This window comes from Cottoperca gobio, chromosome 11 (genome assembly GCF_900634415.1).
Source record: "Cottoperca gobio chromosome 11, fCotGob3.1, whole genome shotgun sequence".
NCBI classification, from domain to species: Eukaryota; Metazoa; Chordata; class Actinopteri; order Perciformes; family Bovichtidae; genus Cottoperca; species Cottoperca gobio.
Window position 1 is genome coordinate 11,197,862 of NC_041365.1, and position 23,718 is coordinate 11,221,579.

At 40.8% G+C, this 23,718-nt stretch overlaps 2 protein-coding genes across 3 annotated transcripts; one reads left to right on the forward strand and one right to left on the reverse strand.

Annotated features, from left to right (window-relative positions):
* Positions 1 to 7,436: 7,436 nt before the first annotated feature.
* LOC115016185 (SH2 domain-containing adapter protein E-like) lies at positions 7,437 to 16,578 on the reverse strand. 2 transcript variants are annotated; one of them, XR_003833086.1, is made up of 7 exons: positions 15,564 to 16,578; positions 12,880 to 13,006; positions 10,788 to 11,024; positions 9,989 to 10,253; positions 9,607 to 9,726; positions 8,672 to 8,925; positions 7,437 to 8,561 (listed from the first exon to the last, which is right to left on the reverse strand). XR_003833086.1 is itself a non-coding variant. In XM_029443867.1 (6 exons), exons 1-6 carry the CDS (start codon positions 16,071 to 16,073, stop codon positions 8,742 to 8,744), a joined length of 1,443 nt encoding a protein of 480 aa, XP_029299727.1. In that variant the 5' UTR covers positions 16,074 to 16,578; the 3' UTR covers positions 7,437 to 8,741. The 2 variants fall into 2 exon arrangements, 1 of the variants encoding a protein (XP_029299727.1); XM_029443867.1 differs by having other exon boundaries at positions 7,437 to 8,925.
* Positions 16,579 to 17,334: 756 nt separating this feature from the next.
* On the forward strand, positions 17,335 to 22,909 carry pygo2 (pygopus homolog 2 (Drosophila)). Its single transcript, XM_029443329.1, has 4 exons — positions 17,335 to 18,370; positions 18,987 to 19,039; positions 19,444 to 20,301; positions 20,438 to 22,909. The coding sequence occupies exons 1-4, from the start codon at positions 18,319 to 18,321 to the stop codon at positions 21,254 to 21,256; spliced, it is 1,782 nt and encodes a 593-aa protein (XP_029299189.1). The 5' UTR covers positions 17,335 to 18,318; the 3' UTR covers positions 21,257 to 22,909.
* The last annotated feature ends 809 nt before the right edge of the window (positions 22,910 to 23,718 follow it).

Below are 23,718 nucleotides of genomic sequence, written 5' to 3' on the forward strand. Positions count from 1 at the left end.
GGGAGAGAGGAAATAACTGTAAGAAAAAGAGTTGCAATGGATTTTTGTCTTATGCAATTTGTAAACACTACAACTACACATGGGGGGAGCGGTGCAGCAGATAGTTTGAAGGGTTCACAGTACACAGGGCATTCAGTAGGCGTAGTGTTTTATCACATGTTTCATACTACAACATATCCGGAGCTACATGCACTCAAAGCAGTGAGTGACTTTACATACAGAACAGGGTATATTTCAACGTCTTTCAACTCAAATAAAGCAGTTTTGAAAGTTTCATGTATGTTCTGAATAAGGCACTGGAAAGAAAGGAAGTTTTGCTGAGAGCACACCAAGATGTTTGAGCACTTCTTGCACATGAATAGTTTGTGAACATATATAAAGTTACAGATTATCATATTATTGTATGTACTCCGCGTTGAACAATGGAATATGATTTATCCCATTTCTTGTGCATATTTTGTAATCCTTTTTGGTAATAACCAATGCAATCCTTAAAAATATTAAACATGGCATTTAACCAACTATTAACTGTGGTCTGTTCGTTCTTTTACATACTTCCCTAATTCTCTCATGCTGCAAGTATTCATTGACATGTAGGGCATGAATCACTGCACCTGGAAATCTAGTTGAATGGCGCAGAGAGAAACAATGCCAGAAAAGTGTGTGAGCGTCCATGTCTTCGTGTGTGTGAGAGTGTGTATGTGTGTGTATTGGGGATTCCCACAGAGTAAACTGCTCCAGCTCACACATCCTGCCAACAATATCCTGCAAGTCTTGTTCCACTAGATATAAGCTGACCCAGATGTTTGACTTGGATCTGCATGGAAAACTTCTTCAAAAGAGGGAAAGAGACAGAGGAAGGAGAAGAAAAGAGTGAGGGAGAGAAAAAGAACGAGAGAGGGTGTGAGGGAAGATAAAGAGTGTTTGTGTGCATGTGTGTGTATGCGTGTGTTTGTAAATGAAGGAAGGTCTGCATAGGCGGGGAGTGAATCCAATTTATGGAGTACATTAGTCAAGTATGTAACTTGGAAAGCAGTGGTATAATCACAGAGGAATGTTCAAGTTGCTGTGACTGTTAGCACACTTACTGTCCCTCAGTGTCTAACACTTAAATCAACACGTCCTCTTCTACCTCATTGGCTTTTACAGCTGCTCGTCCGTTTTAAAGAAGAAACGTTGAGCCGCTGAATCACTGATCCGCTCCTTTCAACCGGAGGGATTTATTCACTTCTGGGTTTAATTGTGCTTGAACACTGATAATCCTCCTATTCTTACCTTTAGAAATATTAAAAAACTGATTCCAGGTCAGCCAGCGTCTATGGGCGTGTTTCTCCCTATCTGCTTTCATTCCTTGGCCCGCTGTGTTCTCTAAAGCCATCCTCTGATTGGATGGTTTGAATATTTGAGCTTGAGGTGCTTGGCAGATAGGTAAACATTCTCTTTTTTTTAAACAGCGTCCATGACTGGTGACATTGTTCTAGGCTGAAGGGAAACAAACAACCTGTTACGACTGTTAACAGCCTCAGTTACCTGTTTGCTCATTCCAAGGGAGCAATACAACTGCTGTTTGCACGTAGGACAAAAGAGGGGTAGACAAAATAATACAAACACTCCGTAGAAAAGGAGAGAGAAGATTAAACGCCAGTTAGCAATATTTGCTACTTATAAATGTGAGTTTGTGAGTTTTTAGGGAAACTGAAGGTGCATTAAAAAAAAGGGAAATGATTTAATATTTCAAGAGGAAGAGTTTCAAAAGTCACCATATGTCAAATACAAACTGCTGTTACATACAGTATACATACAGTATACATATAGAAGACATACAGTATACATATAGAAGACATACAGTATACATACAGTATACATACAGTATACATATAGAAGACATACAGTATACATACAGTATACATACAGTATACATATAGAAGACATACAGTATACATACAGTATAATACAGTATACATATAGAATACATACAATATACATACAGTATACATACAGTATAAATATAGAAGACATACAGTATACATACAGTATAATACAGTATACATATAGAATACATACAATATACATACAGTATACATACAGTATACATATAGAAGACATACAGTATACATACAGTATACATACAGTATACATATAGAAGACATACAGTATACATACAGTATAATACAGTATACATATAGAAGACATACAGTATAAATACAGTATACATACAGTATACATATAGAAGACATACAGTATACATACAGTTTACATACAGTATAAATATAGAAGACATACAGTATACATATAGTATACATATAGAAGACATACAGTATACATATAGTATACATACAGTATACATACAGTTTACATACAGTATACATATAGAAGACATACAGTATACATACAGTATAATACAGTATACATATAGAAGACATACAGTATACATACAGTATACATACAGTATAATACAGTATACATATAGAATACATACAATATACATACAGTATACATACAGTATACATATAGAATACATACAGTATAATACAGTATACATATAGGAGACATACAATATACATACAGTATACATACAGTATACATACAGTATACATACAGTATAATACAGTATACATATAGGAGACATACAGTATACATACAGTATAATACAGTATACATATAGAATACATACAGTATACATACAGTATACATATAGAAGACATACAGTATACATACAGTATACATACAGTATACATACAGTATACATATAGAAGACATACAGTATACATACAGTATACATACAGTATAATACAGTATAATACAGTATACATACAGTATACATACAGTATACATACAGTACACATACAGTGGTGGAAGGTATTCAGACCCTTTACTTAAGTTAATACATTGTTAAAAAAAAAAAGTCCTGCATTCAAAAAGAAGAATTGCAGCACGTACTGAAAGTATAAAAAGTATTCATATTTAATTATAAATTATAAAGTGGTGATATTTATTTATCACCACTGAGTTCTATAATATTATCAGATGTTCAATTCTGATGTATCAATGCATACGTTGCATTTTGATTTTGTAGCTGGTCGGTCGCTCTTCATGGTCATGAAATGATTAATGGGATGGGAAAGAAGAAAAAGATTTAAACTTACATTTACATTTACACTTACACACAAATCTTAATGTTTTTATTTGATTAAAAACCATCTGAGAAGTTTAAAGAGGAAATCTCTTTGTGGTGAAACTGCAAACAACTAATAGACATCTGAAATGTGACAAGGGGCCCAAAAGCTCAAAGCCAACAAGGGAACCACTGGTTTAGTCTTTAACAATGGATTGTGTTTTAAAGGCTCATAATATTTTTTATGCTAAATATTAATTACCAGTAACTACACGTAGTATAAGTATAAAGTGGTATCAAATGGAAATACTCAGGTAAAGAACAACTACAGAAGTATTGTACTTACAGTGCCCTCCAGAATTATTGGCACCCCTTTAGTAAAAATAAGCAAAACAGGCTGTAAAATGTATTGTATTGTTTATTGTCTTGGCCTTTCATTCAAAATATTCACAACAATCTGACCTCACTGAAGTAAAATTATTGAAAGAAAAAATCAATTTTAATAAATATTTTTCTCCAAAACATCTGTGCCACACTTATTGCCACCCCTAGAAAATCCTATGATAAATTGATTAGGAACTTTTAAGTAGGTCAACCATGACTTTGTGTTTCACTGGGGTATTAATATGACGTGACACAGGCCAAAATTCTCTTTGTCATTCTTCACTATGGGAAAGACCCGAGAACACAGTGATGATCTGCGACGAAAAGTTGTTGAGCTGCACAAATTAGGAAATGGATATAAGAAAATCTTGAAACAGTTGAACATGCCCATTTCCACTACAGGGTAATAATTAAGAAGTTTAAAGCAACAGGAGATGTTAAGAATCAGCCTGGAAGAGGACGTGTGTGTACATTGACGCCACACACCGTGAGGAAGATGGTTCGACTGGCAAAAGAATCTCCAATCATCACAGCTGGAGAATTGCAGAGGTCAGTTGAGTCTTGGGGTCAGAAAGTCTCAAACGACCATCAGACGCCGCCGACATCACCACAAGTTGTTTGGGGCAGGGTTATAAGGTCAGATGAGACCAAAATAGAGCTTTTTGTCAACAAAAGTCAAAGGTGGGTTTGGCGTAGACAGAAAGATAGCCTTACAGAAAAGCTCCTCATACCCACTGTGAAGTATGGTGGTTGATCTTTGATGTTGTGGGGCTGTTTTTCTTGCAAAGGCCCTGGACATCTTGTTAGGATACATGGTATCATGGACTCTATCAAATACCAGCAGATATTAAATGAAAACCTAACAGCCTCTGCCCGGAAGCTTAAAATGGGCCGTGGTTGGACCTTCCAGCAGGACAATGATCCAAAGCACACCTCAAAATCTACACAACAATGGTTGACTGACCACAGCATAAAGGTTTTGCCACGGCCATCTAACTCCTATAGAACATTTGTGGGATGAGCTGAAGAGGAGAGTCCACAAGCGTCAACCTCTGAATCTGAAGGATCTGGAGAGATTCTGTGGAAGAATGGTCTTAGATCCCGTGCCATGTGTTCACCAACCTCATCAGGCATCACAGGAGAAGACTCAGAGCTGTAATCCTGGCAAAATATTAAATGAAGGGGTGCCAATAATTGTGGCACATGTTTTGGAGAAAAATATTTATTTAAAGTCAACATTTATTTTTTCTTTCAATAATTTTACTTCAGTGAAAAGGTCAGATTTGTGTGAATATTTTGAATGAAAGGCCAAGACGATAAACAATAAAAGACATTTGACAGCCTGTTTTGCTTATTTTTACTAAAGAGGTGTCAATAATTCTGGAGGGCACTGTAGGTTCAGAACTAGAGAAAGTTTCACTGCAGCATGCCTGAAATGTAAGTGTTAGTTTAAATTTTATATTTATTTTGTTATTCAAATGTAGTGCTTATTAAATGCAATACAATTCCAATGGGATTCTGTATGTAGTAAAAGAGAGGAGGCTGATGTTTGTTCATTCATTTTGGGTGTGTAACTGAGGTGTATCAGTTGTGGAAGGGCATGCACTAGGACTCATGCTCTGCGGCAGTTACATAATTCACACATGGCCTATTCAACCACACTTGGACAAACAATGGCTCGAGGACATCCTGCAAACAGTATCTAAAAACACGCCTGACCTTACAAGGTGAGCCGGTTAAATCTAAAAGGCAAGTCTCTGCTGATAGATCACTCATGGCAGTTTCTGCCTGTGTGAGGAAAGGAGATGAGCAACACAAAGCCAGGCCATGTCACTGGCACCGAGCCTGAAGCATCTGATAAGGAAGGCAGGGACACTTCGGTTACAAACAAAGCAGGTCAAGCGACACCCAGATGTCAAGACACCACGTCCATCAGGCAGAGGCAGGCAGCGATCACATCAAGCTGTCATGAAAGCCTGAGAGTGGGCAGCGATTGCATGAGAGAGTAGGGTGGCATGCATGTGAGAACAAAATGAAATTATTAATTCAAGTATACAATAGCAAAGATGGCTTCAGGTCTATATCATGTGATGATTAATTCCTTTCCAGGTGTAGCTCGTGCTCTCTTGGGTAGAATTTGAGAAGGCCTGCTTTCCTCAGGTTCATGAAATCCATCTTGATAGAAGACCTCAGGGAGACCTTATGGCTGCAGCACACTGCCAGAGAGTAGTCAGGAGACATATGAATTACAGGGACCTGGCACTCCTGATTCATAAAGAGCATGCTTTGATATAACAGGCAGTGGTGGAAAGTAACTTATCACTTTTACCCAAGTACTGTACTTAATTTGACTCGTACTTCACTTGAGTATGTTACTTCATACTTCTACTCTGCTACATTCCAGAGGGGAATATTGTTCTTTCCCCTCCTCTACAGTTATCTGAAAGCCGGCGTTGCTTTTTAGATTAAGATTTTAAATGTTCACATACTTTCACATTTTACAATCTTATAGAATGCACCACATTGTTAAAGAATAAACATGGTTCATTGTCTTTTTTGTTTGCCTGTGTGTGTATTCGGGGCCCTTTATCACATTTCCCTTTTAAACTTCTCAAAGGGTTTCCATTTTTTTAAACTGCTCATGTGATCCAATCTTTACCAAAAAAAGAGCAAAGATTTGAGGCAAGCAAAACTAATTTGTGTAGCACAACTTTGTGCTTTTCTTCTTTTCACCCTATTTATGATCTGACGGCTCCTCCGATTTATCTCAGGACCCCGGGTTGGGAGCCACTAAACTTGATGCATCAGTGCTAACATTCTAATATTGTCATATAATAATGCATCAGTCACAGAAACCATTTGTATGCAGAACGATACACATATGTTTTGCTGAAACATTTACTTTGTTGTATTAGCACTTTTGTTTAAGTGAATGATCTTAATTGTCCTATTTATTCCACCATTAACAACAGATAAAAGTGTCTCTGTCAGCTGAAAAGTAACCTCTAGTTTTAAAGTAACATCTAACCTGTCACTTTTTGACTGTGAGTCAAATGGAAGCAAACAGTGATGTGTCCTCCCCGAGAGTCAAGGTGACAGACAGATATCAGCCTCGGATAACACTGACACAGTGAGATAAAGGACAGGGGCGAACGATACGTAAGAAAAGGAGGTAAGGGCAGAGGTTGGTGTCAATTGCTCTTTTTTTCCTTCACATTAGGTGTCCTTGACACATGTGAAATGATACTACTCTTACTCTTTGTCTGTTTTTAGTGTTGCATTTACCTCAGATCTCCACACGGCACAGTGCTTGATGCTCCTTGAAGGTACATAAGATGTTTGTCCTCAACATGATCCTTAGCTAAACCTAATCTCTCCATTAGACCTTTCCTTCTAACCTTTTCACTCTAATCTGGCATAATAATCTATCCCCTTTTAGTTAAATGGGGCACTAAACTTCCAGACAAATTACCAAACCACTGAAACCACAATCAAGATCTTGCAGTTCAAAGATTCATTATGCTCACAAGTGTCCTCATTCAGTCATTCCAGCGTCTGTGAAGAGGCTGGTTCTTCTGGGACGATGAGGCAGTTTGATGCTTTGATCACTCCCTTTCAGAGCACACATCACTGACACAAACACCCTCACATTTTGTTGCTCGTGTTGTTGATTTATTAGGATCAGAGAGAGGCTCACAAGGGATCTCCAGCATCTAGAATGAGGACATTTTATTCTAATGTGTTTTACAATGTTTGAACATCAGCTCTCTACTTATCTAAAGTCAAGAACGATAAAAAATGTAAAGCAGGTGTGTCTCCTCGTACAACTTCTACTTTGGTGTTAAGCCAAAAAACTACAAACAGACCTCGCTTATATCTTTGAAGAGATATAAACATGGTCGACCTCCAGAAAATACAACATAAGACCAAACTGAACCTTGGTTATACCGTATTTTATTGTCATCCTTGCAGGTCCAAGTTGTCCAAATGATTTCCAACATATCTCTAAATTAAAAGTACACACACCAAGTCAAATGTTTGAGTTACATTTAGAATACACAGAGCAAAAATAATGCTTGAATATAATATAACATTTCATTGGTTTACTGCCTCGTAGCACCAGGGGAGCATTAGACTCGAGGGAGAACAGCATTACTTTTTAGCAACAGAGGTCTCAATGAACCATATTAAATAGAGATAATTGCAGTTTTTTCTTGTTAACTTTATTGCAACATGTGTAATTTCTTGCACTTGTATCTATAACTGATCCTCATTTGTAGACCTAAATAAGTCTGACAAAAGAGATTGATGTTTTCTTACCATAAATCACAATAACCTGCAGGTTTATTTTACAGATATTCCCCAGAATGAACAGGCTTCTTTCGCTGAAAATTAAGCATGAAATGTAGTCTCAGTTCTCGCCATGAAAATCACTAACTATTGTAAAGCCAAGCACATTGCATCAGGGTGAATCACTCACTCTTCACAGTGCAGATAATACAGTGGAAACAACTCCGTCATTCACAGTAAAACGGAGGAAGGGGCAGTGGTTACAGACAACTAACAAGTATACGAGCATAAATTAGAAATATGCTGCGAGCACAAATAATAAAACAGCTGGTCTTTGTGCATATCTTAAGTGTTATGATACGCTCTGTGTTTGGATTTTACCAAATATCAATTTTAAGGAATGAAGAGAATTCTTTGTGTTGGCATGTTGGTGCAGTGTACCAGCACATCCACCAGAGGGGGCAAGAGAGCCACACACTAATAAGTTTCACTCCTCGTCAAAAGTCCTTTCTGCTACATCGTAATTCCACTTAAAAACAATTACAAATAAATGTCACATGTGGCTTCTAATAGAGACACACTGGATAAATAAAACATCACATCTGTGTATGAGTCTTGTTCCCAATCTAACTCCAAGTCACATTTCATCATTAAAAGTGCCTCGTGGTCCCTTGTTCACATGCAAAACAGCAGCCTAGAAGTTTTGCATCAGCTGCACATCAAAGTAAAATAAAGACAGAAAAAGTCCCCCAGAGAGAGCTGCAAATGTTTTCTGATCATCAAATAAAAAATAAAATGACACAAAGTAAAAAGGTCATACAGTTATAAAGTGAGACTTATGTGGAAGTACACATTGATCAGAGGGGTGAGGTCTTGACTTACTTTTTGGAAACATTTTTTATCCAAGCAGGCCCAGAGGTGGGTTTGTTTTGTATACCTAAGCAGGGTGGTGTCAGGGGATGCGAGGCACAGGGTGCAGCAGTGTCATGTGCTCGGCGCCGTTGAAAGGCAGACGCTGAGTGCAGTAGTGGTGCACCACCTCTGGGATGCTGGGGAACACGCAGCTGCTCTGGTCCAGGGTGTAGCCGTTCTCTTTGGTCTGAGCAACAATGATATGAACGCAGCCTTGGCTCGTCCTGAGTCACACACACAAGAGGAAAGGAGAGGAAATAATTACCAATTTTACACACAATCCAAAGCTGATACATCAGCCTGAGAGGTTATGAAAACAGAATTCATTTGTGAAAAAAAAAACATGAATACTGTTGTGATCTTATAATACTGATTTCACTTACTGGTGCACTTTATATATTTTTTAAGTTCAAAGATAAAGCTAGACTTGTTCTATATTTGTCTTATATCATGAAAAGACCTAAATGAACAATGTATTCTGTCTGTCGTTCCCAATAAAATCGGTAAATATATTCATACATTTTTATAAAAGGCTAAATAATTCCCCAAAATAGCTTGATTTGATACACATTTGTGACATTTGATGGTGTGTGTGTGGGGTTTACCTGAATTAAACTACATATTTATTGTAATGAAAGAACATGTTAGCCGGTGCAACAGTGTGGCTTACGGATGTGTGAAATGTAGTGTTGGTTAAAGGCATTTGTTGACAATAAGAAGAATATTGAAAATGACCAGCCTTATCCTTTAAAGAGTTATGGTAAAAAAGTAAATTATGATACAAACCAATGTCCACTGCTGAGTATACAACTGGACCAAATACAGTTTAATCCTCTCATCCTACACAGGATGTGCTCAATATGTAATAGTTCAGCTCTTGAGATGCACTTTCAGGCTGCACTCACTTGAGGGCGATGGAGTACTTGCTGTTGTCCGATTCACTGTTCCTGACCAGGAAACTGGCCTCTTTGCAGGACTGCAGCTGAAACTCCGCCTCCTGACGAGTCACACAGCCATGGTACCAGCTGAGACAGAAGGTGGGGGGGGTTACTTTTCATCTGCAAGTGATGAGTCTATAACCTCATTTCAAACAAGCCCCTTGGAAATGAGCGAGACTCTTACGTAAGTAATACGGAAATCTATTTAAAAATTGAGTTTATTGCAAGAATAAGAAACATGTGCAGACAAATTCTGACATACATAACATTTAAATTTCTTTTTAAATACTTTTACAGTATTAAATATGTACATTTAATGTGTGAAATCCCAACATTGAGGTTTTCTCACCTCTGTTTCTCAAGGGGCAGGGAGGGGTCAACACAGCAGGCCTCAGTTTCAGCGTTGCTGCTGAGGTTGGAGGGGGGCGACAGGGTCGGAGGAGAGGATCGCAGGATCTTCTGGGTCCAGCTTTTCTGCCTCAGATGCTGATGCTGCTGCTGATGCTGCTGCTGCTGCTGCAGCGGAGGCTGGGCCGGTGGATGCTGCGGCTGCCTGGTGAGCGTGGGGTGAGGAGTCTCATCTTTGGTTTGGCGTTCAGAGCTGTCGAACTGTGCTGGGGGGAAAAGAGACGAGAGAAGATATGAATTCATGTAAAGAAACAACTGAGTTTGAACTGGGTGCTGAAGCCTCAAGTAAATATAGAATAAGAAGATAGTTTGATGATTCATGCAGGATGTTACTCAGTATGCTGTTGGTCTATGCGCCATATAAAATATAAATGTGAGCGCAGGCATGAGTTGATCTTTTTTGAACAAATATGCTTCATAGTGATCCAAGGCAGAGAAGAGGGAGGGTTGGAGATGTATTATATAAATGCTACTGATTACGAGTTCAGCAAAACTGTAACCATATAACAATCTAACAGGATAACCTTAAGTGAGTGATGTATTTATTTGAGTTACTTTTAGAAGCGTTGCTATTTGAGGTTTCAGGAACAATTTTAAAGCGCAGGGAATTCAGTTCAGATGTGCAAACATTTCCTCTGTTTCACTATAGAAGTATTCCCACAATTGTAGCTAAGCGTGTTCTCAGACATCATTTTGTCTGCTGTCAACTTGGGTGTGGTGTATCAAACGTCTGACAGTACCTGACAGAGTTTTCACGATATGCTCCTTCTTCCACTCCCAGGGCAGCTCGTACTCAGTGGAGGGTCGTGGATCCAGCTCGGGCCGTGTGACCGCCGTCTTATCCCCGTCACCGTTTCCCTCGTAGGGGACGTCATATATCTGTAAAGGCACAGGCTGACCCTCCTCCACCATTCCCTCGCTCGCCTCCATCAGCACACACACCTTCAGCAGGTCCTTGGACCCCCGGCGTCTGATCTCTGGCAGGTAGAAAACAAGGGATTAAAGATTAAAATCTCTTCTGAGAGATCAGTACAGAACCACCATCTGGAGAGGAAGACTCGAGTGGTGAGACTTTAAAACACTGGAAGCTGTCAACATCAAGTCTGTGAACACCAGACGAAACCTGCCACAGCATGGACTGGGAGGGTGTCCAAATCAAGATTATTGACAGGCTTCAATAACCAGAACAGAAAGAATGGTTAGGATACCAGGTTCTGACAAAACCATTTGCTTGTGTTTATCCTTTTCATTTGGCAATAATGCTGTTATCTTTGTTGGTAATCTGTTAATAAATGCTTAATAAACTGTAAATTAATACATTGTGTTCCAGAAGATAAGGAGTTATAGCACTCAAAGGGATTTTACACAAAGTGGCTGCCCAGAAGTTCTTCTTATTAATGGCTTATAACTCATCACATCACAGGTACAAGTGGCCGAAATGGGTTTTCTCAGACGGGTGGCTGGCGTCTCCCTTAGAGATAGGGTGAGAAGCTCAGCCATCCGTGAGAGACTCGGAGTAGAGCCGCTGCTCCTTTGCGTTGGAAGGAGACAGTTGAGGTGATTCGGGCATCTAGTAAGGATGCCACCTGGGCGCCTCCCTAGGGAGGTGTTCCAGGCACGTCCAGCTGGGAGGAGACCCCGGGGAAGACCCAGGACTCGGTGGAGAGATTATATCTCCTCGCTGGCCTGGGAACGCCTCAGGATCCCCCAGTTGGAGCTGGAGGATGTGGGCCGGAGAAGGGAAGTTTGGGGTTCCTTACTGGAGCTGCTGCCCCCGCGACCCGACCCCGGATAAGCGGTAGATGATGGATGGATGGAACTCATCACTAACTAGAGCTGCAACGATCAACAAAAGATAATCGGCAGCTATTGGGATAATTGATTAATCGTTTTCAGCCCCTAAATTACAGAGCTCTGTTTTATATGATATTAAAGTGAATATCTTCGGGTTCTGGACTGACAAGACATTTAACGACATCACCTTGAACTTTGAGAAACTGGAATGAAATATTTTATGACATTTTATAGACCAAATGATTATTGGATTAATCTACAAAAAAAATAGTTTGTTGCGGCCATATCAATAAAACATAGTAAATTATATATGAACTATTATTAAAGAAATAATTAAAGCTAACTGATATCAGCTGCTACATGATGTTGTTGACAACAATGCTGCCCTACTCTTGTTGCTTATTGACTCACAGTGACATCAGACTCTTGCTCACTTCCTCGGTATGATTTAAGCCTCATAAATTGACTGAGTCACATCATCACATCCTCTGTAGACTTCTCTAAAGGAGGCCTGGAAGTAGCACAGGCACTGATTGAAGTCAAATCTACTGCAATAAAACATGTTCACGTTCACAGCAGGCTATTGTGTAACCCTTTTAGTTAAAACAATGAAGTGATGGAAGGAAAGGTCAGGAGAGCATGTGATTGGACGACGGACCATCAGTCTTCCTAGATGCTGGGAAGTTTTAATAAATGGTCAGACAGGTCCATATAGGGGGTTACACGGAGAGGAGGCGGGGGGCAAAGAGGGCCAACTTCCTTTTTAGAGAATAGTACCAGGAAACAGAGACAGGAAAGAGGAAGCAGGAAACTGCACCCATTGTGCGAACGCAGCGCAGTTGCCATGGCGACCCCATGGGGTGCAGAGAGCACTGAGGGAGCGAGTTCATGTTCTCGCTGCTCGGCCTGCAGAGACTGAAAATGTGATTTATTCACACAGGAGCTAACACAGCTGTACAGAGAGTCAGGGACTGAAATATCACAGCTCTCCCCGTGACGGTTTACAGCTACAACAGAGCATATTGATGAAAGTCTTACCTGTAATCATCTGCTGGGCATCGTAAGGCTCCATGTAACCATCGTTCTCCCCGACTCTCTCTGGTTCCCTTGTCTCTCTGGTCTTCTGAGCATCAAAGGGATCTGCGTAATCCTCAAGGATGATCACCTGGATTAGAAAACATAGGAAATCACTTATTTTTCATACATAATGCATAAATAAGAAAACAAGGTCCCAGGAGATGAAAGCTTGTGTTACCAGCTACAACAAGCTGGCATAGATAGCTAAAAGTAATAGTTGAATGTTATATCTTCTGCCACTCCAAGTGGTAGTAGTACGAATATCCAACCAACCTACTGACAAAAAGAAAGAAAAAGAGACAGTGGACAGTCTGAGGATCACCGTCTGGTGTGAAAGAAATTGTAACTATTATCAATTTTTATATAATTAATAGGGTTAGCTATCATTTGAAGCAATTCATCTTCATCTGTTGACTATGTCCTTGATTAATCAATTAGTCTCTAAAATGTAAGAAAATAGTGAAGAATACCAATTATGTTTTGTCAAATGTCAAATGAATAACAGTTTACTATCATATATGGCAAAGAAAAAAGAAAAAGAAAAAGTTCCCATTCATTTTTGATCGACTAATAGATTCATTTCAGCTCTATTAGTTCACATTTTAATTTAATTTAATTTAATTAACACGTTTGGAACATGACGGGTGGTGTCCACTACAAGACTTCATCTACTACCTGACACCTCATCTTGTCTAAAGTAAAGAGGCGTAAACTCTCTTCACATTCATATCCCTCTATTCTGCTACACCCGTCCTGCCTGACTGTCTTGTCATCTTATCAGTGCCATATCAGTTTTTGTTTGTTTTACAAGCCAAGAGACAATGGCGCACCGTAAAATAAAGTTGTCTCTGTAATCGCTTCCAGTTGCGCTCCCTTGACAAAGAATTGTTGGCATTAGTTTGTGTTTCAATAAAGTAGCAGATGCTTGACAGGTGAGACGCAGACGACAACACAGAGACACATTTTCTTTGGACGAGCCTGAAAGTTACATCTTCACCCTCCTGTGGAAATAACTTTATATTCTTCATTGACAGGTAAACTAAGAACACACAGTTAATCCCCTAATCAAACCGAGTAGCTGCGGAAGATTTGAGTTCAAGAACAGGGATTTATTCCCTTTCTGAAATATAAAACTCCCATTTTATTCTTCTTCTCTTTCATGTGTCTGTTTTATCTCTCCATTATCACTCTCCCTGACTTCACTATCTTTCTCCCTTTTTTTTCAAAGCCAAGCTTGAGGGGTCTTTGGTTAGCGCCTAAGTGTCAAATAACAAGAAGCTTTTTACAACATGATAGCCTTCTTCACCAAGGGGCCTGAATGTAGTGAAAGAGAGGGATGAGGCGGAGGAAGGGGAATACTGAGCCAGATTACATACAGGAGAGGAAGGTGAAGCCTCGTGTCTGACCGCTGCTTTGTATTCAAGGCGAGGGGCGGACAGGAAGGGAAAAAGAGATAGAAAGACACACTGGGACGAGAGGACACAATGGGTATAGCGGAGGCAAAGGGGGGGGGGGGGGGAGAAACTGAAACAATAATATCAATTTTCAGAGCTAGACTGGATCCTTGCTACTTCATTGTCAACAGTATTGATGACACCACATGGTATTTTTGTTGCACTGCTGCTAGAGTAAGAGAACACTGCCATAGATGAAAAATAAATATAGTTTAAATTCACATTTTAACACCAAAGATCTATCAGCAGTAAGTAAAGGTAGCAATAACACACTGTAGAAATACTCAGTTAAAAGTAAAGTTTATTCAGAGTTTCACTTAAGTTAAATTTGAATGTCATAGCAACTAAATATAGGCTACTTTAGGTATCAAACTCATTGTTATGTTAAAGTATCATTACATTATATCATGAGATAATGATTACCAATGGTGCGAAGAGGATTCAGATATTTTACTTAAGTATAATTAGCAATACCAAAATGTACAAGTAAAAAGTCCTTCAATCAAAAGTCTTATCATCAAAATGACTTATTACTTATTATACAGAACGGTCCATTATACATTAATAATCCTAATCTGTAAAGTATTTTTTAACTTCAACTCTCACATAAAGTAAAGTGAAGTGGCCTACAAAGTACAACAGGTCCCTTTCAATCTGAATTGTGGTAGAGTAGAAGTCAGAATATGGATATAGCCTAGGAAAGTAAAAAACTATTGTACTTAAATTGGGTAAAAGTACTTACTTACATTTACCACTGATGTTAATTTATGTGTTCTTGTGTAGGAGGTAAAGCTCACTGCTTTATATACTGTTTGGTAGAGTAATCTTTGTATCATTTAAACTAATCATAGGTTTGCTATGTAACATCTTACTAAGTAAAGTAGCATACTAGAGTAAAAAGTGCAATATTTCCTTCTAAAATGTTATTAAATATAAAGTAGCATAAACTGGAAGTACTCAAAATTGTGCTCAAGTTCAGTACTTGAGAAAATGTACTTAGTTACTTTGTATTGAAACACATCGACCTAAATCAGCCAACAGCTGTTAGTTATCCCAACTTTCTTTAGAACAACATGATGGTCCCTTGTTATAATAGTAATAAAACCATATCAAGTCTCTAAAACATATACAACATCAGAATGCTATAAGTTAAATCGATCTTCTCCGTCTGAGACAGTATTGGCTACTCACTGGTTCTGTCTTGCACTGAACTGGTTTCTCTGCTTCAGGTGCCGCTTGATTGGTGATGGTGCCGTTGTTGAAGTTGGGGCTTTTGTCCTGTTTGTCCACTCTGATCAGCCTGTTGATGTAAGAGTTGGCAGATGGAGAGCTTTTCAGCGGTCTGTGCTGCTCCTCGAACACAGGCTCCACTTTGGAGTTTTTGCGACTTTTCCCAGACAGGAGGTTGTCCCAAACGTTTCCATCTTTTGCGGTGCTTGCAGCGTTTTTACTCAACTCTATGGCTGAGTTTTTTCTGTTTCTACCGGACAACAGAGACCCAACTCCTCCACCTCCTCCGCCAGTGCTGTCACCGGAGGAGTTTTTGCGAATGCTCGTTTTGGAGCCTGCTGTTTTGGTACCAATGCTGGCCATCAGCCCGGCTCTATTGGCTCTTGGTTGTGAGCCTGATTCGGAGGCTGAGCGGATCCTGTCAGTACCATTCTTCAGATTGATGGGGAACTCCTTAAACCACTTTGCCATTGTAACTCAGATGGAAACCAGTAAACTTCTCTGCCTGCTCCGACACCTTTTAGCGCCATACACCACGGGGCCCCAGAGACGCACCTTTAGAAATCACAGCCTTTCTAACAAAAGACTTCCGCTGCTTTATTCTAGGATAGAGCATGTGTAGACTACAGAATCTCCACACCTCAGTGTCATAAATGTTTCTAAAAGTCAATGGCTCTATTTTTAAACCTCCAACTTAAAAAACTAAAAAAAGTTTTAATTAAGTAATAACCTACAGACTACGTGCCTATTTTGGAAAAAGAAAAAAAGACACAATTCACTACTTTATCCCATTTGTGATTTTCTTACACCTGTTCCTTCTTCTGCTCAGAGAAAATATTTATTCCCTTTTGATAAAAAGATGTCTTCGGAGTGGGAAGACCCGAAAGAAGGCAAAGTTCTTCTTGCTTCCGATTTGTGATCCCATTCCCAGAGTGCAGTTTATCTGGTCTTTCACAACCTTCCACTGTTGCAATGAGGCTCCTGACTGCGCCTGGAGTATAGAGGGGAGGGGGTGTCTGAAGTTAAGAGGGGGAGGCATGACCGGGTGGGCGGTGATAATTAATTGTACAGACCATTGTAGAATAACAATTTGGGAAGTTTTGTATTCTACTTTAGATTGACATATAGGTAATCTAACAATTTATTGACGCCTTTGTTATTCTTTAGCTATATAATTAATGTAGCGTCTGTTTAACTAATATACAATATAATATCTATATACGAAACAAATGGCTATTGAGAAAAAAGTAATATATATACCTTCTAAAATTCTGGCATTTCAATACATTTTAATTATGCTCTTGAATAATAAAACATCAGTACATAGGGTCTAAACTCTATTCATACAAACGTTATTTCAGATAATGACTTAAATTGAAGTTGACAGTTGTGTTAAAATGTTGATGTTGGGTGTTAATACAAGATTAATCATAATGTCACTTAATAATATGCATTTGGCAGTCTAATTAATGTCCACTCCTTTTTTAATTGTACGGGGTATCGTTGGGAAATGGTCTGTTCTGAGCTGCTCCAAATATACCAATGAAAGGTATGACACTCATTCTACAAAATGAAAAAAATACTGTGGACGGCTGTGATGTGGATATTTTTTATTAAATAAATAGAATTATAATGTAATACTTTGTAGAATATAACCTGTGTTTCAATCAATATATTTGAAAATGCTTTTTATATTCATGAAGTATACTTGTCGACACCCCCATGTTTGCGATTAGATGCAACCTTCCATGGTGCGCGATACTCCTGCTTGTCCCTCTTTGTCCGGTGGCGATAGAAGGCCATGATAATTATGGCAAAATTTGCGTTTTTGAATGAATTATAGTTGAATGGTGGATCAACAAGCATACACCGTGTGAGGACTGGTTTGCTGGCAATGACACACCAGAGAGTTTCAATTTAAAGGACAGCAGAGCAAGCAACGGAGAAAGGGTACAGTTTGCTTCCAAGACAGTCTGCAAGATGGCTAGCTATCTTCAGTGGCATGCTAACGTTAGCTAGCAAGCTAATGTTAGCATAGTAAACAACAGTTTTCAAAACATGATCGATTGCTTTATCTTATAAATGCTGTGATACGTGGAATTGAGTGCACATTTTTACAAATGATTGTAGAAAGTGAAATCACAGTTTCCGATTAATGTTCCAGTGTTGCCGCTACTGGGTGAAATCTCAACGCTGCTAGCTAGCCACATTGAGTAACGTGGCTAGCTGGTTAGCCAAGGTAGTAACTAGCTTGCGTTAGCTAGCTGGTCGACTTCTTTGCTACACATCTGTAAGTGATCATTTAGAGAGGGAGGGGGTGCTCTGCAACTTGCTTGTACTGGCAGTCAAGCCAGGTAACAAGTAACCAGTTTCACTCAGCCAGTAGGAACTGGCTTGCAATGAGACGAACTTGTGCTCAATAACGTGAACTAGCTCAGTTTTTACCTGACGTTTATTTGGTGACCAAATCCCGGCGTGACAGACACCGTGGCGAAATATTTGCAGCTGTAAAGGAGTTTGCGGACCTGGGCCGGCGTTATAATATAATATCCGTGTTAGTTACTGTTGTGATGATACGCATTTTAACGTTATTGACATGACCTGAAGGCAGAATCCACCTACTCGGCTCATAGCCTTCAAGACGTCGTCCTTTTTAACTTTTTTTTTCTTGCATATGAACGGTGATATGCCACTTCACCGACAGTCATATTAGCTAATGGCTGCCGAATCGGGGAGACTACAGGCGGGACAAGGAAAACGAAGCAAAGGTAGGAATTAATTTCACCCATCTCCCAATCAGATCGGAATCATCCATTACTGCGCTGCAATGGGCTGCACTGGTGCTGTTACCAAATCCCTTCTCGCCTCCCCCATATGTAAACTTCACGACTGTCTCCGGTGGTGGCTGTTTCTCACAGAGTGGACCTGTGAACGGGGTTCATGTCTATCTTGCTATAAATGTACCTTCAACTCCGTTTCCTCGTTCTCATGTATTCGTCTTTTCCTGTCTTCCTCATTGACCTTACCTCTTCTGCCTCTGTTTGCGGCCTCTCTCCCTCTCGCCTGGGTCATTTGGTCTGCCTGGGTCATTTGCGATTCAAGGCTTCATAACCTTGGTGATGATAGCGCCTGGATTTTCAGCATCTTGTCCTCATGCCAGTCTATGTCCCATCATTGACTCCATCTCAACTGTTGGACTTGAAAAAGAGGCCCTGGGTCTAAAGCTGCTCCACTCTGTCACTAAGGGGTATTGGCCAATCCAAATGTGATGGTGCGCTTGATTTGTGGTGGACCAATAACATGAGACTTAAAGGCCTATTTTTGTTGTTGCTAATACTATATTTTCCCCTTTCCACCCCTTCCCTCCATATTTCACTATTTCAGCTTCACAGATGAAGAGCCCGGAGAAGAAGAAGGCGAGGAAATCCACCAACCAGGTAATAGTTATTTTTGGAAATGTGATTACTTTGTTAATAAGGGTGTCTATATCTGTGATATTTGGGAGAATATTTTTAATATATGATAATTAATAATACACATATGATGATATTGTGTAAATAATCCAGCGCATCTGAAATAATTTCCATTCAGTTCTCCCTCCCCCACGCCCCACACACAAATAATTAATTTACCAAAAAAAAAAGAAGAATTTGACTGATTGTATAGTTGTGGCAATAATATTGTTATTGTGAATAACATGATAATAACGTAGTACAAACCTGATATTGTGACAGACCTATTTGCTTCATAAAAGAAACATTCCCTCAGTAAGTGAACATCTGGTCTAATAAAAGCAATAAAAAAACATTTATTCAGTTTTTTTTATTTCCTTCTGTTTTAGGCGGCAGGGTTCTCCCACCTTACTGAGTTTGCACCCCCTCCTACGCCCATGGTGGACCACCTGGTCGCCTCCAACCCCTTCGACGATGACTTCGGGCCCCCATCCCGACCTACTGGGACAGGTGGACCAGCTACGGCTCCATTTATTCCCAGCCCAGGTGCAGGCGGAGGAGGTGGATATGGCGGTGGAGGCAGGATGGGCGTAGGCATGGGCTTCATGGGGGGTCCAGGAGGACCAGGCGGTGGCCAACCTGGACGGAGGCCACCGTTCGGACCTCCATCCAACGCTGGACCTCACCACCAGCTAGGCTTTGGAGGAATGCCTGGCTTTGGAGGGGGTGGTGGCGGTGGGGGAGGAGGAGGAGGTGGTGGATTCCCCCCTGGTGGCCCTTCTCAGTTCAATATGCCACCAAACTTCAGTCCCCCCATGCACCCTGGGCCAGGATTCAATCCTATGTTGTCTCCAGGGGCTATGGGAGGTCCAGGGGGAGGGGGGCCACCCCACCCTCGGTTTGGCATGCCTCCACAGCAGCAGCAGCACGGACAGGGTGGACACCCATTCAACAGCCCACCGTTACCTGGTGGTGGAGGCCCCAGAGGGCCCCCACATGGCCCCCTGCCTCCCATGGGAGGAGGCATGGGTCCTGGGATGAACATGATGGGTGGCATGGGTGGTGGCCCTGGAGGCAACATGGTGGGAGGGTTACCAGGTATGCCCCCACAAGGACAGTTCCCTCCCTCACAGGATGGCCCATACCCGGGCCCCAGTCCGCCAGGGCCAGGCAACGAGGATGGAAAGAACTTTGGTGGAGGAGGGGCACCACCTGGGCCTCAACAGCAGCAGCAGCAGCAGCAACAAGCAGCAGCAGCAGCAGCAGCAACAACAACAACAACAACAACAACAACAGCAGCAGCAGCAACAACAGCAACAACAACAACAACAGCAGCAGCAACAACAACAGCAGCAGCAGCAGCAACAACAACAACAGCAGCAGCAGCAGCATAACCTAAATCCTAATGGCCCCCCTCCTAATAATACCACTCCTGGCCCTCCTCCTAACTCTGGCCCGCCACAGCCAGGGGGAGGCTTCTCTGGCCACCCTGACGTCCAGCAGCCCAACGCCAATACACCTGGTCAGCCTTCCTCCGCGCCGCCACAGCCTAACCCCAACTCTTCTCCTACTGGTCCTCTAAATGGATCAGGCCAGCCCCAGCATCCACCACCCAGTCAGCTACAACCTCCCAGCAATACAAACACCCCCAACTCTAACAACTCTTCCCAACAGCAGCAGCAGCAACAATCCACCCCACCTAACTCTGCCCCTGGCTCCACCCCGTACAACCAGCAGAACAACACTCCCGGTGCTGGTGGTCCCATGCCAAATGCGGCCTCTAATTCGGGTCAGAACAGCATGACTAACAACAATGGAGGCAACACTCCAGGCAGCAACCCCAATCCCCCGTCTAACTCCACCTCAACCCCAAACACCCAGTCTCCCCTGCCGTCTGGCCCTGCGGCCCCCTCGACTGGGCCTGGCTCCGGCCCTGGAAAACTTGGTGGCCCCGGGATGGTCTTCCCTTGTGGTCTCTGTATGGCAGAGGTGCATGACGATCAGGACGCCATCCTCTGTGAGGCGTCGTGCCAGCGCTGGTTCCACCGTGACTGCACAGGCCTGACAGAGCCAGCGTACGGGCTGCTGACTCGAGAGAGCGCTGCTGTTTGGGCCTGTGACTTCTGCATCAAGACCAAGGACATCCAGGCTGTGTTTGTGCGGCAGGGATTAGGCCAGCTGGTGGCAGCTAATGAGAGTTGAGGAGTGGATGACAAAGTAGCAGCGTGGAGGTGCATCACATAAGGACAAATGGAGACATTCTTTGCTTTGATCTAACTGAATGACCTGTGTCATGTCAGCTACATGCCCAACTTTCTCTCGACTAGCCCTTTACTTGTTCACTACACAGAGAAACACCCTCATTGACATTCATGCTTATGTATATCACTTTGAGTGACTCTTGGTAAATGAATTTTCCCCCCTGCCCTAAGGAGTCAAACCATGTTGAATGTTAAACTACACAGTCCTTCAGACATCTAGCCTGCCAACCAGCAAAGCACTGACACCAACACACTACCTCACACACTTTGTGACTGACTGGCACGGACGCTCCCGCTCTGACTGACTGTGATTGACTCGCCACACTTGTGCACCACATGAGTATGATGCTATTTCAAACACACAAATCCATGTTAGGCGGAGGAAGTAATGTTGAAATATTCCCCTACTGTGTATTGACACAATGACTCAAAGCATCAGCAGCTTTTAAATTAAAACAGACATGATGTATCAAATCTTTAAAATTGAGAAGAAATAATGAAAGCATGCCTGAAAATCTAAAAGGGATTTTGGTTTCATTCATGAATTGATTCTTAGCTTTATTTGCCATTAAAATGCTTCATTCTAGCACTGCCGTATCACATTGTTAGCCTTTTTACTGCAAGCAAGTGAAAGAAAATGGAAAATGACATTGGTCTATTGCGGCGTAAAATCTCAAGTGTGTATTATTAGGGAAATGTTTCAGTTTTTGTCAGTTCCTGCACACATGCTTACATACACAGACTTCTTGTATCTGTCCTTTTGTACTCCGTGCTGATTAATCCAAAGGAGACCCCGGCTGAGATTTCATTCACACCTCAGAGAGGATTTAACCGCCGAAATAGTTGTAAATATTGAGATAAAACATTTGTCTGGAACTCAACCCATCAGTTGTGAACATGCCACAGAGTTGACCAATGAACAAAATTATAAGTTACTTATGTGTCTTGGTTGTATACAGTATGACGCTTTGGTTTTTATACAGTACATTTGAGTCAAGCATTTCTTTGTATCTGCAGTACACATGAATTGTGAAATCAGTGCTTTTTGGATGGTGTTGGCATAGCAAGTAGTGACATCATGTCATATCAGATGTGCATAGTCCTTTTGGAAAAAGAAAAAAAGAGTGGGGGGGTGCATGTGAACCAATGCAGTAACTGTCTGATCTGTTTATGTTTATATTCTGGCCTCTGCGCTGCAAGAGGCCTTGAAGTAGACCAAATAACTTAAGAGCGAACAATACCCATTTTTCACATTTCTGTCACGGTATAAGGTGTTTATAACTATTCTTCCTTCTCTCTGTCCTTTTTTTTCTTTATTCAATGTCCGAGTTGCCTTTCTTTTTCTTGCTCTCTCAGCTGTTCCGTTTTACTTTGTACTGGTATTTGTGCTGTGCTCTTGCTCTGCTCTGGCGCCTCCTGGTGGAACCTGGAGGAACCAGTGAGTCCTGCACCGGGTGGGAAAGGGAAAGGTACTGAACTCTGAAGTAAAGACAGATTTCTTTTTGTACTTGTCCATGTCTGTTTTTATTTACATTTTTTTTTGTTTGCTAATTGTTGTATTAAAATTAGGGTTGGACAACCCAATGAAACATAACAATGTAATTTATTTGTCATAATACTCAGAGTTACAGCTACAGCACCTTATTATTAACTGTATTTACGGTTGAATTTTTCCCAGTTCATCAGTGATTTGTTTAAGGTTTTCTTCTCAGTTTATTGTCAAATTAATTTGAAAAAACGAAGACATTTTGTAACAGTTATTTTGTTAAGCTTTGGTATAATAATGGGCTCGATAGTGACTCTTGATACTATTTTTTACTTGTGGTCCCCCCCCCCCCCCCTCTGAAAAAAGGTAAAATTACATTTTATGGAACTGTAAATTCTTGATTTCCTGGGGGGGGGGGGGAGTAATTTGGCAATTATTATAGATCAAATAAAGACAGTGTCCATTTGGTACACTTCACATTCATTCCAATGAACTGCTAAAATAGCATAACCAAAATAATTTTATTCAGGGACTAATGGCTCAACTGAACATGCACAAATAGACAATTTGTCTAAAGGCAATCAACAATTCAAGTTTTCATAGAGATTATAAGTAATTGTTTATTTGGGTTTATATTGAGCTGGGGTTTTTTTGTTTTTTTATCACTATGTCCTCCATTGTGTCTCTCTTTTGCCTGTTATTGGTACCAAATAACATAGTTCTTTCCAGAAGTCAATACATTATTTAGAGATTATTTGAATAATAACTATAATTGTGTGAGGGTCTTTTGTTCTTAACAAGGAGTTTGAGTTCACATGGTGATGTGAAAGATACCCTTAACATTGAAATTATACAGAATGAGTAGCCTTTTGATATATAGAGATGAGGTACGATGACTTATCATAGGTCACTTCATA

Coding starts and splice junctions, on each gene's coding strand:
- LOC115016185 (XM_029443867.1), bottom strand. CDS start 16,073: ATGGCAAAGTGGTTTAAGGAGTTCCCCATCAATCTGAAGAATGGTACT. Junction 11,025..12,879: donor TGCCCAGCAGATGATTACAG/GTAAGACTTTCA, acceptor TCTACCTGCCAG/AGATCAGACGCCGGGGGTCC. Junction 9,727..9,988: donor CTGCCCCTTGAGAAACAGAG/GTGAGAAAACCT, acceptor CTTCTGTCTCAG/CTGGTACCATGGCTGTGTGA.
- pygo2 (XM_029443329.1), top strand. CDS start 18,319: ATGGCTGCCGAATCGGGGAGACTACAGGCGGGACAAGGAAAACGAAGC. Junction 19,040..19,443: donor CGAGGAAATCCACCAACCAG/GTAATAGTTATT, acceptor CTTCTGTTTTAG/GCGGCAGGGTTCTCCCACCT. Junction 20,302..20,437: donor AGCAGCAGCAGCAGCAACAA/GCAGCAGCAGCA, acceptor CAACAGCAGCAG/CAGCAGCATAACCTAAATCC.